At 43.7% G+C, this 16,828-nt stretch overlaps 2 protein-coding genes across 5 annotated transcripts in view; one reads left to right on the top strand and one right to left on the bottom strand.

Moving 5' to 3' along the window:
* Positions 1–522: 522 nt before the first annotated feature.
* On the bottom strand, positions 523–5,413 carry RNF6 (ring finger protein 6). The gene is made up of 3 exons (XM_021530659.4): positions 5,224–5,413; positions 4,618–4,725; positions 523–3,338 (listed from the first exon to the last, which is right to left on the bottom strand). Exons 1-3 carry the CDS (start codon positions 5,411–5,413, stop codon positions 1,630–1,632), a joined length of 2,007 nt encoding a protein of 668 aa, XP_021386334.3. The 3' UTR covers positions 523–1,629.
* Positions 5,414–16,370: 10,957 nt separating this feature from the next.
* CDK8 (cyclin dependent kinase 8) overlaps positions 16,371–16,828 on the top strand; it is a 98,593-nt gene continuing 98,135 nt past the window's right edge. Inside the window, exon 1 of one of the 4 annotated variants that reach the window (XM_085580413.1) lies at positions 16,371–16,805. In XM_085580413.1, coding sequence (XP_085436539.1) covers positions 16,678–16,805 — 128 coding nt within the window. In that variant the 5' untranslated portion in view covers positions 16,371–16,677. The remainder of the gene's footprint in view (positions 16,806–16,828) is intronic. The other 3 variants (XM_085580388.1, XM_031504453.3, XM_031504452.3) reach the window with 3 other exon arrangements.

Genomic DNA, 16,828 nt, shown 5'->3' with positions numbered 1-16,828 from the left:
GTTTTTGAGAACTACTTTCAGAAATGAAAATGAGCCCTTCTGTTGAATTTATGACACAAGTTTTCCACTTGCAGAACTGAAGCAGACATCCAATCACACGGGATTTTATAGCTACCCTTGAAGGATATCATGAGCAGATGTTCTAAGTGACGCACCTGGCACAGAAGCACATTTGTCAAGGCCACTATCTGCAGGCAGAGAAAGGCAGTACTTGTTCACTTCAAGTACTCTTTCTACTGCTCAGAATATACACACAGCAGATTAGTGCACAATTCTGCATTTCTCCAGGGACTGAGATGCAGGTTGCTCAAAATACAAGCTTGGTAACACCCAGCTTGTCCTAGAAACCCCTGGAGCATTTTCTTGCTGGGCTTTTATGTATCATAGTAACTAAAAGACCAAGAACAGAGCTGGGGAAAAGTGGGGGAAAAAAAGGAAAAACTGAGATTGAACATTAAAAATAGTAAGTTTTCTTATTAATCTACAGGATGTGGCTCAACAGTAATTCACATAGAACTTCAATTATTTAACTTGCAACTTTATTTCAGTGTAAGTCATTGGTATGAAGTTTAATATCTAATTATACAGATACTGGGGATTTTCAGGGAAGCTTAGTTTGTCCTTTTTAGTGTCTTTTGCCACTTGGTCCTCAGGCATGTTTCAAGAGGACTAAGACTACATGTGTACCTTAACATTCTATACAAAAGCACTTCAAGTCTTTGTTTTGTTCTTCAGAGTAGGATGCCCAAAACATGCATATTATAGACTGTATAATGGTCAAGGAGATGTTTCCCCTCTTTAAACTAAGGCAGTTAAAACCCCAGGAGTATTGATTGAGTAATTTGGAAGAGTAAAAAGGCTTCCTTGTCTTCCTTAGTGCTCATTTATTCTTTGAGCAAGACACACCCCCTTGGAATTATCAGATTTGATTGCTGTCTGCACTGAAAAGACAAAGATTGTCAAAGACAGCATTTAATTATATACATTTCATAATGCCACTAACTCACTCACTTCTGAATAAGAACTCATCAACATTAAGAACTGTGTAAACCCACATGCAAAAATTGCCATTGAATTTTTTAAATAGAACCAAATTGGCAAGTTTTTGGAAAGGATATTTCAATGTTTAAAAAAAAAGGTATTAAAATGAGCACTTCAAGTAACTTAAATATATTTAGCAAACATGTCCAGCAAGAGACTCTCTGTAAAAGAAATTGTTCTTAGAACAAAAAGCTAACAAATGGCTATTTAGCCACTAATTTTTCAACACAGTGGTGGGTCTGTGTGAAACATTTTGTAATCTAAATAAAGTAAGTCCATTACAATGTTAAAAAACATACATTAAAAGCAGGACTGATTAACTATTGCATTTCTGTATTTACAAAAGTGCTTAGCATAACAAAATTACCTAAAAAAATATAAACTTTACCAATATCATTTGGTTCTATGTGTGCTCCTAGACCTGCACTTGGAAAAAATAATATTTACATTGTTAGATTTAGATAAGTTTCTATAATTTTTGAAGAAATTTAACAAAACTTCCCCCAGAAATGGACCCATATCTAAGTCATGGATTTCATCTGCTCAGAGCAGGAGTAAATCCTTAAGTGCTGAGCAGTACAAATAATTCTAGCCATTATCTGTGGCATTAGACCCCAGAACTGGCTGCCGACAAATTGGGCAGGTGGAGTTTTCAGAAAGCCAGCGATCAATACAATGAATATGAAACTCATGCGCACAAGGTAACTGCCTTAGCTTATTCCCTGTTGCATATTCATTAATGCAAACACTGCACGTTTTACTCCATTCATTTTCAGTGTGAATATCCCCATAGTTCCGTGTAGAAAGATTGTCAATCTGCTCTTTGGTTAAACCTCTTAAACGATCATCATCATCATCCTCATTCAGCAGGAAGAAGTGGGCAAGTCGAAGGATGGGCAGTGTTCCATTCTCCACTAAGTTGTTTGCATCTTGAGACTGCCTGCTACCTTGGCTCTCATGATTGCGTCCAGAGCGTTGACTACCACCCCTCTGTCTATTTCTTTCCCTGCTGCCATCTACTGCATGTCCATTTCTAGACAAAACCCCACTTGGATCACTGCCATCTGCTGAACTTGAGTTATTCTGTGCATCCGCTAAGTGATGACCACCTCTTCGCACTTCTGAATTAGATTCAGTTTCCATTAAAGAACTCAGTTCTCCAAAGCCTGTCATTATCTGTCTAAGGATTGATCGAAGAGCCACTGATGAAGGTTCCCCAAGCCCAGTTTCTGAAATCCGACGAAGAGGTATCCGTATAGTGCTAATGTAGGTCCGAATACCTGCGCGTTCTGAGCGGGATATTGTGCGCCGAAATCCCCCACTGTCACTTTCAAAGGTAACTGTGTTTTCTGACATTCCTACTCTAGAACGAGTTCTGCTGGCAATGCTGTCCCGGTCTCTGTTTTCTCCAGGACGAATTCTTCTCACCTGAAGATCTAGTGTAATTGTTGGGTGCCTTCTGGAAGTAGCTACTGGCCTACTAGGTTCTTCCTCTTCTGAAGTTGTTTGTAAGGATGGGGCTACACTGGAAAGCTGGGGAGCCTGAGTGTTACCTCTTGCTTGCTCTTCAGTAAGCTGTGGAGAAGCCTGAGCTGTTTGTCTCCTACTTCTGTTGACCTGCTGTGCATTTCTATCCTGCCTCTGACCACGTTCCTCGGAATGAGCAGCATCACCTTGCCTTTGCAGAGGGGAGCGGCTTCGACTACTTAGGGTAGACCGCAGTCGCAAAATTTCTAGTCTTTGGTTTGTATTTGTCCGGACATTAGTTCTAGCTCTACCCCTTCTGACTGCTGAAGTACCTCTTTCTGGCATTTCTCTTGGTTCATCAGCAGCCACAGAATTATTTCGTGTAGAATTATTTGTCTGGCCTGTCAGCTCCCTCGTTCTACTCCTGAGCCTCCCTGAGACTGCATGAGAAACTATTTCTGACCTTAATGCCATGGCACGCCTTAAAAGCCTGGTCCTTGCAGCTTCGTTGTTTGCCTCTCTTGCAGCCATGCTCCTTGTCCGTGGGGCTGCTGAACCAGCAACTAGCTGACGTCTTCTTTCTACGTACAGTCTGGTGGCATCTATATCAACATATTCCTCACCAGAAGTTTCAAAACTGTTATGGTCGTGATTTATATTGATTTCAAGACTAAAGCGAAACTCCCCACTGTTTGGATTTGTTCGACTCACAGCTCTCCAGGTCTGGTTCCCACTCTGCCCACTGCGAGTGGCATTTCCTGTGCGACGAAATGTGTTAAGCCATTCAAGCAAAGAGTCGCCATTGGAGTTTTCCCCAAGAACTTCAGAATCTGAGAGAAACAAAGAATTGCAAACATTCATGCAACTGCATGCTCTGCATACTGCAATGCACTCCAAATCCTCTTCACTCGCTAGACTCTGACTTCAGACAAAATACAGTAGCAGGGCACCTACCTTGCTATGCTAATGTACAAAAACGTGCTCTATGTAAAAATGTCAGCAAAACTTACCAGTTCAACCTAGAATTTTTGTCTCACTAACAGACTCGGAGAGAAATTAATATGCTCAGATGGCCTCTTCTGAGCCAGTGCTCAGATGCAGGGTGTCCAAAGACAGTTGTATTTCTCCAATACATGCCCCTTACTGAAGCTATCTGTTTGGTAATATTTTAACAACTGATTTTGGTACAGCAGGAAAAGGAAGAATAAGTCTTGTCTTCTTTTGGAAACTGTTTGGTTTTGGGTTTTTTTAAGTGTTTCCTTTAACCAGTGGAATAAATGATCACAGAATCATCAAGGTGGGAAGGAACCTCTGCAGATAATCTAGTTCAACTCCCCTGCCAAGGCAAGGTCACCTAGAGCAGCTTACACAGGAATGTATCTGGGTGGGATACATGGTTTGAACAGATTTTCTCCTTTTGTGCAAATATACTCTTTTCCTATTACAATACCCACAGCTCCCTTTTCAAACCTTCAACTACACGCTCAGGAACAGATATAAGTGTTGTGGTTATGGCTAACTACGTGTATAAAGCAGGCCAGTTGTCATGACCACAGTGAAAAGGGATCAGATTAAGTTCTCACTACTCCATTATCTCTCTGTGTCCAGGAAACCTCCCCTCCAAGAACTTTGGTATCTTCATTTCTGAGCTGCTAATTCCTCTCCCAAAACTGACTAGAATTGGCCAAATGAGTAAGCCAGTATTTCTGGGGAATTGAAGACAGTGCATAAAGCACCAGCCTCACTTGACTAAAACAAATGGAAAAGAAACAACAAAAGCGTCAAAACAGTGGAGAGATTAACTGTTTTTCAATTAACTTCTTTTCCAACTGCTCTAATACATGATAAAAACCTCTAAGAAATGAAAAAAATAGTAATTTTTGTACTATTACATTTACTAGCAAAGGAAATGAGGGAAAAAGGAGCAAGTAATTTGTTCTCATCAAGTACTTTAAGTTTGGTTTTGTATCTCTTACTTTTAAACAATCCCAAGAGGCACATTGGAAAAAAAAAAAAAAAGAAAGATAAATTGAGTCTCAAATATCTTTACAGAACTCTACTTATGCACCACATACTACATGTCTACATATAGGAATAAAGAATATTTACCTCCAACAGTTCTACCTTCACCTTCTCTGTTATCCAGATCAGACTGCGATGTCAGACACTCCTTAGCCCCCTCCAAACGTTGCTGCAACTCTTCTGCTGTTATTTCTCCTGAATTAATTTACATTTTGATAACACCGTTAGATAAGACACTATTACTGCCTCTATACAGCCATGCAGAAGTAACATTTTCTATCTTGAATTAAAATCTTCAGAAGACAGACAAAACTGATGAAACCAGAAAGAAAATAGCACTAATGCGAGATCATAATGCAGATATCAGAGGAAGTAGGTAGTGGAGTGGAAGAAAAAGATGCTGAATGTGTTGAGAGTATGCCAACTTCCAGTAACAATTCAGGGGCCCCAAAACTGCCACACATCAATAGATATACTTGAATGTACCAAATGTTAATTATCTGGGTTTGGACATTCAAATGCAGCATCATGCTATACAGGTGAAGTGTTATACTTTTGTTCCATATGGAGAATTTTTCCCTTTCTACAATGCCACAGAAATCAGGCTGCTTGAGTCACAGTACCCCAGGTGGTGGCTAACAGCAAGAGCATTACTTCACTACACCTCTTGTACTGAAGGTATGCACATCTTACCAGGAGTGCCAAGCAGGTTTCGGTCCCTCATTAATCTGTAGTCCTCCTCGTTGAGCTCGTTAATGAACTGGTAATAGGCTTCCTCCCTGCCGAGGCGCTCCAGCTGCCGCTGTCTCTCACCTTCACCACTGCGCTCCCGTGAAGGCACCTGCTCATTGCCATTTCCCGCACGCTGTCGGGAGCGATCCATAATGATAATGCCAAGCTGTCCTGGATAAAACCAGAAGATTAGACTGCCCAGGAATTACAGGAAGTATTTACCTAGTTTGCAGTAAAACATCCCCAGCATTTTCAAATAAATTAGTTTATTAATAGCTAAAGATAATTAAAGTGAGCCAAGCTCCATGTTATTTGCCAAGACAACACGACAGTTTATTATTCAAATATAGAAATACTTGTAGCTTGCTGAAAAATAGTTTCAAACTCCCTTACTGAAAGGGCATACTGGTTGGTATGGCAACTTTAAAATAAAAATGCAATGATAGGTTGGGGTGTTTTTTTTAGCTAAATAGTGATATTCTAGGAAGTTAAAGGAATTAACATAAAATCTGTCCTTTCTCTCAAGCAAAATACAACAGCAGTGGGGAGTATTTAAAAATCTGAAGTATAGTGAAAAACATGTTTTTCTGATTATTGGACTGCAATTACCCAGTATAGACTTGTGACTACCCCAACATAAGACTACTTTAGTATTTTCATTGGTAATATCACCCCCATAGTGTACAGCCTTAAGATTTTTGGTGGAATGATTCTTCTGACACTCTTACATTATTTGTGTATTTTCCTTGCATTCTCTAATCCAAGGATTAGCTAGCAAAGAGACATCCATCTCCAGAATATGCGGTAAAAGGGATGGGCTGTACCTTTGCCACAGTTCTTCATCGCTTACCAAATACTGAACTAGTGGGACCACACTGTTAGAAGGCAAAAATAGCCTTCCAGTGTCAAAGAGGCATCATCTCCATTGATTTCTGTGTCATTACCTCCTCCCTCTGGTTAGGACTCAATCCTCAGACCACTCCTCAGCTTTCCTATTTTCTAAAGGAAACCTGTTCTTCCACTCTCTATTTGAAAGATGATAAAGTGTCCTTTCAATTCAGCTTCCTGTTAAACAAAAGGCACCTGTAACACCTGCTGAGGCAGACACCGGAAAAAAAGAGATCACTTCTCTACAGAGATCATCAGGCTAAAAAAGCCCAAATCTCACTGCACCAATCTGCTTGCATGTGGGTAAATGCCTTTGTTTTATTTGTTTGCTTTTTGTCAATTTACACACACATGAAAGTCACTTCAAGTTTAGATTGAAGCAAAAACAGATAACAGCATTCTGAGCACACTCCTGATCAATAATTAGTTTTCACAGGACAGGTGATGAGACAACAATCAGACCAAACCAACTATTAGAAATACATTTTAAAAAGAGCAAATCTTTATCAATACTGCAAACAGACACAAAAAAATCAGAAAATGTATTTGTCAACAGCAGAAGCTGGCATACATTTAATATACCTTTCTTACGTTCTTGTCCATTCTGACGTATCCTTGGTTGAATTATTTCCACACCTCATGTTACTTCCCCCCACCAGCCCCTGTCCCAGGTAACTGCACTTCTAAATACACTTCCTCCAAATCAACTATCTTCCTCCTGTCCAACACTACACTTTCATGCATTTAAAATCTTCTCTCCCGGCTCTAACTCATTCAACTTAAAAGAAATTAAATCTGAGTATCTTCCCTTCAAGACATTTTCCATTCCCATAATATTTTTTATTTTTAATCAATGTTGTCCTCTTGGTTCAGCCTCACAAGCTGTAGATAACTGCTGACTTTGATTTCCCACAAGGGCTGTGTTCAAATCAGGTCACTTCTCGTATCACACTTCTAAACACAAATTTCTCATCCAGCTCTTCCTCTTACTACCCTGGGTTCCTCACAACAAAAGCAGTTCCCATCCAACCCCAGCCCACACTATCATTACCTTGGCAATACCCATCAAGAAAATTACTTAATTAACACTATTACCATGAAAATCCCCAACCCAGACTGCACTGGATACTGAAGTGCCTCTTTCCCAGAGGACTTACAACTTGACACAGGTGCAGCAGGGAGAGGGGAAAAGAGGAAGGATTGATAAAACTAATTCAGTCTCACATGAAGTTGTTATTTAGACAAACGCCTTAAAACAGCATGTGGCTGCTTGCCCGACAATGACCATTCTAAGTTCACCGACTTCCCAGGTACATCACTGTATTGCTGCATAGAGAAAAATTCCACATATATTCTTAAGATAAAATGTCCATCACATGTAGTCCCCCTCAATCTAAATTTAAAGTGTTGTTCAAAGAGAGGTTCTTCAGTTATCAGTTATCCACAAAAAATCTGGAAATCTCTTCGATTCTGTGGGTAGTTAAGGAAAAAAAAAATACTCTTTTGTTGACAACTGTATGGTAGGATGATTAGTCACACTCCTTGAATGACTCACTTAGAAACAGCAAGGAGTGTGAAGTGCTCAGTTGTCCCATCTGTAACATAACTCCATGGATGACAACTACTATCCCTATTTACCAAATGCCATCAAAACTAAGTACTTTGGCACCTAAAATGTTAGAGAGTTGTTAAAGTTGAAGGGTATTAACTACATAAAAAATGAAGTACATTACACTAGAATATTTCTGAGTATTTTAAAGTTGAAGGGTATTAACTAGTAAAATGCAAAACACTGAAATCAAAACCCAGATATGACTTGGATTATTACTCTTCCTTTGCAAAGAGGTAAGGGTCACATGCCAACAGCTTACGTTTTCTAGCATTTTCAACCTAAGACTTAGTCCTTTAGATCTTCATTGATGATGACTCTAGCCTATTCTTTATGGTTTACGACTATTTTTTTAATATATACCTTATGCTTTTCAGTTTCAACCTGTTTTCCTGAAGTACTACCCCCGGTTCAATTAGATACTCATTTTCCGAAAGACTACCACCTGATTGCAAGGCGGCTATGGAGTTTAACTGAGGAAGCCTCCCCGAGCTAAAGGGCTATTTAGTATTTCTGTCACACCACAGCCTCCCGGCATGATGATCTCACCGAGTTCGGGAATAAAAAAAAAAAAAAAAAAAAATAAAGCCAACCCCTAAACCAAACCCAGAAACCCCCACGCACGAAGCCTAGGAAAGGAGGAGAGGAAGGAGAGAAAAAGGGAGAGTCAGAAGGTAATGAAAACACCGCCCCCGGGACACCCAGCGCGACGCAAGCCGAGGGCCCGAGAGTGACGGCCCAGACCCGGGCCCGGGCCGGCAGCAGGGCCCGCAGATGCCGGAGCCCAGCCAGGCTCCCCTCCAGGGCAGGGCAGGGCTCGGGCCGACACCCTGGGCCGTGGAACCGCGAGGGCTGCGGGGACTCATCGAGCCCTCGGGCCCGGTCCTACCCTGCCCCCGCCTGTTGCCGGGGGGACGGGAGCGCCGTGACTGACGCGGCTGCCGCCCAATGCCCCCGCGGGCCCGCGGCCGCCGGCCAATGGCAGCAGCGCCCGGCAGCCCGTGCCCTCCCGCCCCGGCCAGACCCGCGCTCTCCGCCGCCGCCCGAGCCCCGGCTCCGCTGCCCGCGGCGGGCCGCGTCACCCGCTGCGGCAAGCTGGGGAGGCGCCCACGCCGCCGCCTGCCCCGGCGGGGGGGAAGCCTGCCGAGAGCGCGGCCGGCAAAACTCAAAAGGCCGTCCGTGCCTGCTGCCGGCGGCGGCACGGACTGGCCGGCCCAGCCCCGCTCGGCGCCCGACCCTGCGTGCGGAGCGGGAGCCTCCCCGCCGGGACACCGACCCTGCGTGCGGAGCGGGAGCCTCCCCGCCGGGACACCGACCCTGCGTGCGGAGCGGGAGCCGCCCGCCGGGACACCGACCCTGCGTGCGGGCCGGGACACCGACCCTGCGTCCGCCAGCGGGGCGCGCTCCGCCCTGATTGCCGTCCGGCTGCCGGCTCCAGCGCCGATTGCGGTCCGGGTGGCTGCCAGCGCCGCCGGCGTGGGTTCCGTGCGCGAGAGAGGGGCGGACCCCAGCGCGAGCCCCGCCCCCTGGGCGCATGCGCGTTTGGCACTGTACTGCCTTACGTAAGGAACGCGCTCCAGTGTGGAGTTACTCTGCTCTCTCCTTGCCAGCCTTCCTGCGGTTTTAAATGGGACGCTTTTCCTTCTTCTGTGATTCTGCCTCCCTTACTTCGCTTTTTGTTTACATTTCCCTCTGCAGGACTCTCCCACTGAACTTTTTCTAAAACGTTCAAAAAAGAATTGCTGGTAATGTCACCTCAAGTCGCTTGCGGAGCGTCGGGTAGAAGTTGTCCCACGCGAGACGCAGAGCCTCTCGCACGACGTTCCGGTTCTAGTAGCGAGCACACGGAGGGCACCCACAGTGCGGGTCCCGAGCCGCTCCAAACTAAAATAAACGAGTCTGCGTATTTTCTGTGCAACTGGTCTCGTGCAAAGGAGCGCCCTAGGTAATGACCGAGGTGTAAGGAAGGGCTCAGGGCCGCTGTCTGGGAAGATGCTTTCACAACACACCCAGCATTTCTTTATTCTGCTTAAGAGTTTGCATGAGTGTTATGTTTAGGTTTGGTGGTAGTTTACATTCCTGTTCTGCCATTAGGTGGTTTCTTAATGGGACAAACTGATGGGTGGGACAAATTCTTAACACCGAGGCCAGATGGGAACTACTCTTTGCTCACTGCATTCAGAAAATGGCAGCCTCTTTGTTTTTCATGTGCCTTGCCGCAGTATAAATAATTAGTATTCTATTGTGATTCACCTTGCCTGAAGCAATTAAAATATGTCCTTCCTGAAGATCAATTTTACTTTCATAATAAAAGTCCGAATATGTGGGAAATGGATCTGTAGAGAGTTCTCAGGGCCTGACAGAAGGCCCACACATTATGCAAACTTTGGGATAAGAAACGCTGACTTGGAAATGCCATGGGATAAGACAGATATTGTTGAGAGAGAAATGGAGCTAGAAAAGAGTTTCAAAAGATGGCCATCTAATCTTGCAAGTAAGATTAGATACTTTGGAGAAATAGAACTATGAAAGATGCATTGTAGTGGGACCCATGAGGGGTAGTTGTAGATGACTGGCTTTAAGGCATTTACAGCATGGCATGGCAAAAAGCTGATGGGCATGGCAATAAACAGAGTGTATTGTAACTAGGAAATAGTTGGCTTCTGACTGCGATGGCATGAATTATAACATCTGTATGGTCTCACCCTTCTCAGGAGACTGAAAATGGAATAAACATTTTTAAAACACCTCTCAGTTGCCTCATCTCTGGGTCAGGAAAAGGGTATTGTCTGACAAGTGTATATATATATATATATATATATATATATATATATATATATATATATATGGAGAGAGAGAGTTGTGTTTTTTAAATCTTTTCCTCTCACAGTCTATTTTTACTAATCATTGTTCCACAGTCAAACACAACATGTTCTTCGGTACCAAGCCCACATACAGAGGGTTCATCCAAAAGGAAATTATGATTTAGATGGCTGAAAAAAATCATATTTCCATACCAAAACCTTACACTGAATTAGTTTATTTTCCACTGACCTGTTCTCCAATGCAGAATTTGGTGTCCATGTCCTGCTTATACTAATGTTTCACAACAGCATATTATAACTAAGTAAAGTACTTGTTCATTTTATGTTGTGTTGTCAATACAAAATGACAAGAGTAGATCTTTCTTAAGAAGATTATTGCAGCAATATTATTGTAGCAGCGCTGTCCACAGTGAAACTCTTTCTTTGCAATTATAACAAAAATAGCCTGTGGAGGGCAGCAAACCTCAGGCAATTACTAAGTTTTGTAATAAAGAATTTGAGAACCTGAATTTAATTTGATTGTTCTGGTTTTAAGTTCTTTAGAAAGTAACTCTATTCTCAGCATCCGAGGTTCCAACATTCAATGTATATAGTGCATCATAAGAATGGGGCTAGGCTTTTTTTGGTAGTACTGAGCAATACGACAAAGGGCAATGGGCTCTTTGAAACTGATGCACAGGATGTTCTACCTGGACACGAGCAAGAATTTCTTCACTTCTTCACATGTGTTCTTCACATGCAGATAGATGACTGACCACAGTGACAGGCTGCTGAGAGGGGTTGTGGAGTCTCCTTCCCTGGAGATATTCAAAAAGTTATCTGGACACAACCCTGCATAATATGCTCTAGGGGACCCTGCTTTAGGTTGGACCAGATGACCGCTGTGCACTAAAATGATCATGGGGCTGGAGCACTTGCCATGTGAGAGAGGCTGTGGGCCCTAGGACTTCAAGCTGGAATAATGGGCAGCCTGACAATACTGACAAGGAACTTACTGAAAAGACAGAGGCAGGATTTGTATTGAGAGAAGGACAGAAAATTTCACCTGGAGGATAGTCAGGTCCAGAAAAGCTACGGAATCTCCCTCCACAGAGAGTTGAGTGGAAAAACCCTCAAGCAACCTTAATTTAAGAGTAGCCTTGCTGTGAGCAGGATATTGTCCTAGATATCATCCAGAGGTCCCTTCCAACCTGAATATTTCTAGGATTATATTAAATAATATAAAGTAATATTTAATTTCAGGGTTTATTTCCCCTCAGGCAGGGTTCTTCTCAGTAACAAAAGTAACCATAAGTTCATGGTCTGAATTTTCAAGATTTGCAGAGGTAGAATCAGAGAATTACTTATTAAAATCCAGTCCAAACCATTAACCCGGAACTACGAAGTCCACCATTAAACAATGTCCCCGAGTGCCACATCTGCATGTCTTTTAAATACCTCCAGGGATGGTGACAACTGAATCTCTGTCAGGAGCATAACACAAGGCTGATTGTTACCGTAGGTGGTCCCAAGTCTGGCAAACAGATGTTTCACTGAATGCAAGCACAACTCTCCTATACAGAACCTGGATCCAAAGGACTGATGTATGTTTGTTAGTAACTTACACTCCAGCCAGAATCTAGGATGCTTTGTTAGATCAATTTTATAGTAAAATATAGTTGAGGGGAAAATAATAATAAAAAAAAACCCCAAACCTTAACACATTGCACATTTTTCACAAACAGGAAACTGTTTGTAAAATCAGCACTTATCTGCATTAAATAATCTGTTTTTAAGTGCTGCCAATATTCAGCTTACTCATCTGCACATAAAACCTGCAAGGTTTCTGAAAAATAATCAGACTGTGCAAATATTACAGTTTTTCTTTACATACAGAAAAGGAAAAAGTGCCACCACGTTATTGTCTTGCCTTCAGCTTTCCCTGGACTAAACAAAAAATGGAAGATGTATAGCACTTAGCAGGACTGCACTTTTTCAGTCAATACCAAGCTGGGAACACCTCAGTCACACCACTAAAGAATGTCTCTGTGGGGATGTGGGAAACTTTTAGCAGGTAGCTACAGTTTCATTAAAAGTTTTCTGAAACGCAAAAGTATGTTCAGATTTCAGAAATTAATAAGTGGAATGAGCAGACACTTTAATGGCATGGGGATGTGACTGAGTGTTGTAGGTTATCTGTTTATAAAATACAAAGATGAGAAAGCAAAAATATTAAAGTTTACTTTTAAATATTAAAGTTTAAAATATTAAAGTTTACTTTTCTGTATTCTTATTCTATTTTTGAAGACTTCAAAACAAAGAGCAAGTAACTTGTACAGTTCTCAGAGATAAGCTTTGCTTCACAAGCTTTGACTCTAGCACTAACACTGTGGCCACAAGCACACAAACACACACCCCTCCCAAAACCATCTTTTTCAGTATTGATACTCCCATGTCATAGTTGAGATGGTCACAAAACAAAGCAACACTCCATTTTCAGGAGGCTTCAAGCTTGTTTTTATTATAGTATGCATGCTTTTTATACATTCTTACAAAACTCATAAGTTTACACTTTACTCATTGGTCAGAAAAGACAAAAAAAGTGCTTATTGGAATCGACAGTTGCATGTTTCTTTTATTTATCCTTTCTTTCTTGGTTTCTATGTCAACGACCTTGGTAGGAAATTCTTTCAAGGATCCTCTTATCAAACTTCTCTCTGGCTCAGAGAAGTCACTGTAAAACCTCTTCCACACTCCCATACCCCAAGTGACAGGATTTACTTATTGTCACAATCCATTCTGTTCCCAGACAACCCAGGCTTTCACCTGAAAGACAATTCCCTGAAATACATTCAGAAATGTTTAATGGTGTCAGCCTTCCTTGACTACTGTCCGTTCTGGTCACAGCTGACTTTGGTAACTGCCTCCAACCCACTGCATGTTACCTGTGCTAATACGGTAACAGTGGCTTTCCTGCAGAGAACTCAGACATCCTTCACAGGTGTGATGGTGACAAACAAAAAAATGTCAAAAGCATGTGTGTTCTGGACATACTAGAAATTACACAAACTCAGAACAGAAGGATATGATAAAGCAAACCATGAATGTTGTTAGAGGAAAACAGAGAAAGAGGAAAGCTCTAAAATTCCAACTTCAGCAGGATGTGTTAAGCATATATTTTTAAACTCAGTCCTGAGAGAGCATGAGAGAAGGGAATGAAAAACAGGCAGTAAGAGATAAATCCTATCAATTGAAAAGGCCTCTGTGGGGATGGAGATCTGAGAGTCAAAGAATACCAGATCCTGGTTTTGTCTGTCTTTTGAAGAGCGGACCTTAAATTAAACTCTTCCTTGAAATTACATTACACTGTGACAGATTTTTAAAATGAAGCACAAAAAGAATACAACTTTCCATGAAACAGAGTTAAAAGTTGACCTTAAAATGTCAATATTTATTTCTCATAAAAAGAGCCAATGTGTGCTTTCTATTTCAAATCTCTCTTTAGTTGGAGACGTCTGACATGGTAAAATCAAACATTGGTTTCAATACCTGAAGTGGAAACAGAGCGAAGATGCAGTAGATTTACAGCTATACTCGTTCTGGAAGGCATACAATTCAAATGGCATGTAAAACTAAGGAAAGAAACATTCAAGCAATTTTGTAAACATTTTTACATAAGGATCGACAATCTGGGAAAGAGGGTATCTCAGTGTGGTTTTGACTTCTTAGAGTTTGTCAAAGTCTGGAAATCTTTCCAAATGTTTTATGCAAATGTGAAACATAGCACAGGTCATCAGAAAATGAATCTGGATTGTCTTTTCATGCTTTCCTTCATGATCTCTTTCCTTTCTAAGCAGACATTTTTTGTCTTCCACATCCTGCAATGTTTCAGCTCGGGACTAATCCCAACCATTAATTACCATGCAGTAACTGGATCCATGTGGAGGAGTTTGGATGTTCAATGCCTCCACAAAAAAAAGATTAATAATGCAAAGAAGAGTACAGAGTTCCAAAATGTGGTTATTGCTACCTCCCCTGCTGATAGGACTGAGGGCAGTGAGCAGGCCAGAGGTACTGTACATGGTAGGTTTGGCCATGCAGGCTTGGTCTTTATTGTCCTTGAAAATCCCCAAAGCCAAGCAAACCCTGAAAGCAGAGATGGGGCTGAGACAGATGAACTTTGTGAGGTGGACGGTATCTTCCAGATTGTTTGATCTGTGCTAGGCTGCCTTGACCTGTTTGTTTGGTTGGTGTAGTGAGGTGCTGGGCAATGTTTTTGTAAAATTTAGTTGAGTTGCTGGGCAAATAAAGTGTAATTTTGCTGCTTCTCTCAGTTACACTTATTTTTTGTAGAGTTTGCCTAATTGCTTTATTCAACATACATAATATCCCTAACAGCTACATAGGAACATACTGCAAGTCCAACTGTGGGCATCTGACATGAGTCTGATTGAGTGATGCCAGCTCGGGAAGCAGGCACAATCCGATCCAATTTTCAGGGATCAGTGCTAATGTGTAAATCAAAATTGAGATTTGTATTTGAAAACTGAGATGATTTCACAAGATACCAGAATATGTTGTTACTTCTTTCAGGAGCCCTCATGTTGTGTGATGTCTCTGAGTTAGGGGATTTGAGTGCCCACTTGTTTACTCAATGTGCTGCATTCTTGACATGAAATGTGGAACATTTGTGCATGACTATGAAAAATGCCAAAAGCTGGGCTGTAATGAGAAAGATTGTTGTCGCTTTAGTTTAGTTCCAAGATGCTTGTTCTACAAGATTACTGGCTGACTTTGTGTTGGATGGGTGACTGTGACAGCCATGGAGAGAAATTGGGAAATGCCCAGTTACTGGTGACCTATAAGGTCCTTGCTAAACACAACAGTTTTTGTATAATATCCGGACTGATCTCAGCAGCCACAGAGGTTTGTCAGCACTGTGACACCCATCTGTGTCTTGAGTGCTGTGAGCAGCCTGGGACACCACAATATAAGAAAGACATTAAGCTATTAGAAAGTGTCCAAAGCAAAGCAACCAAGTTGGTGAAGGAACAGCTGAGATTACTTGGTCTGTTCAGCCTGGAGCAGAGGAGACTGAGGGGAGGCCTTAATGTAGTCTGCAACTTCCTCATGGAGGAAGAAAGGGGACCAAGCACCAGTCTCTTCTCTGTGGTGACCAGTGACAGCACCCGAAGGAATGGCCTGAAGTTGTGTTAGAGGAGGTTTGGGTTGGACATTAGGAAACGGTTCTTCACTCAGAGAGTGTTTGGGCACTGGCACAGGCTCCCCAGGGAAGTGTCACAGCACCAGCCTGACGGAGCTCAAGAAGTGCTTAGAGAACTCTCCCAGGTCCATGGTGTGACTCTTGAGGATGGCCCTGTGCAGGGCCAGGAGCTGGACTCGATGAACCTAAAGGATCCCTTCCAACTGAAAATGTTCTGTGCTTATCTGACTTTGTCCATGTTCACGGTCGTGGAATTGTCTTAATTATAGTGGTGCTAAGAGATGCTCAGAGCAGGAGGAACCAACCGCGTCTGCCCTCGCCCGCCTGGGTCGAGCCGGGGACTGGAATATTCACCGCAGCCAAGGACCCGGGAAGGGACCGAGCGCTGCTCGCCGTGGCTGCTGATGGCGGCCCCGCGCTCCTCGTGCCCTGCCCACGAACTACAGCTCCCGGCATGCAGCGCAGCGCGGCCCGCCCGGCCTCCCTCCGCCCGTACTACACCTCCCGGCGTGCGCCTGCGCCCGCAAGGCACGCCGGGACGGCCCATTCCACGTGGTGCGCTGCCCGCGGCCGGGGAGGTGCCCGCGGTTTGCGACGTCCGTTTGCGGCAGCGCGCGCGGGCGCGGCCCCGAGAGCGCGCCCGGGACCGGCGGCGGAGCCGCTCCTGGCGTGGGGCGAAGGGAGGGACGGAGGGAGGGAGGAAGCGCCGGGGGCTGCGGCTCGGAGCGAAGGGAGCAGCCCCGCCGCTGGATGTTCCGCGGGGCGGCGCGGGGGCCTCCTCCTCCTCCTTTTCCTCCTGCTGCTGCTGCTGCTGCTGCCGCCGCCCGGTGTGTGCGGCGGGGCGGGGCGCGGCTGCCGGGGGCGGCGGCGGATCGCGGCGGGCGCCCAAGATGGACTATGACTTCAAGGTGAAGCTGACCGGGGAGCGCGAGCGGGTGGAGGACCTCTTCGAGTACGAGGGCTGCAAGGTGGGCAGGGGCACCTACGGACACGTCTACAAAGCCAAGCGCAAGGACGGGTGAGTGAGCGAGCGAGCGGCGC

Source organism: Lonchura striata, chromosome 1 (assembly GCF_050655825.1).
Source record: "Lonchura striata isolate lonStrDom1 chromosome 1, ASM5065582v1, whole genome shotgun sequence".
Taxonomy (NCBI): domain Eukaryota; kingdom Metazoa; phylum Chordata; class Aves; order Passeriformes; family Estrildidae; genus Lonchura; species Lonchura striata.
Note: the sequence above shows the minus strand (reverse complement) of the source record. Positions and strands in the feature narration are given on the sequence as shown.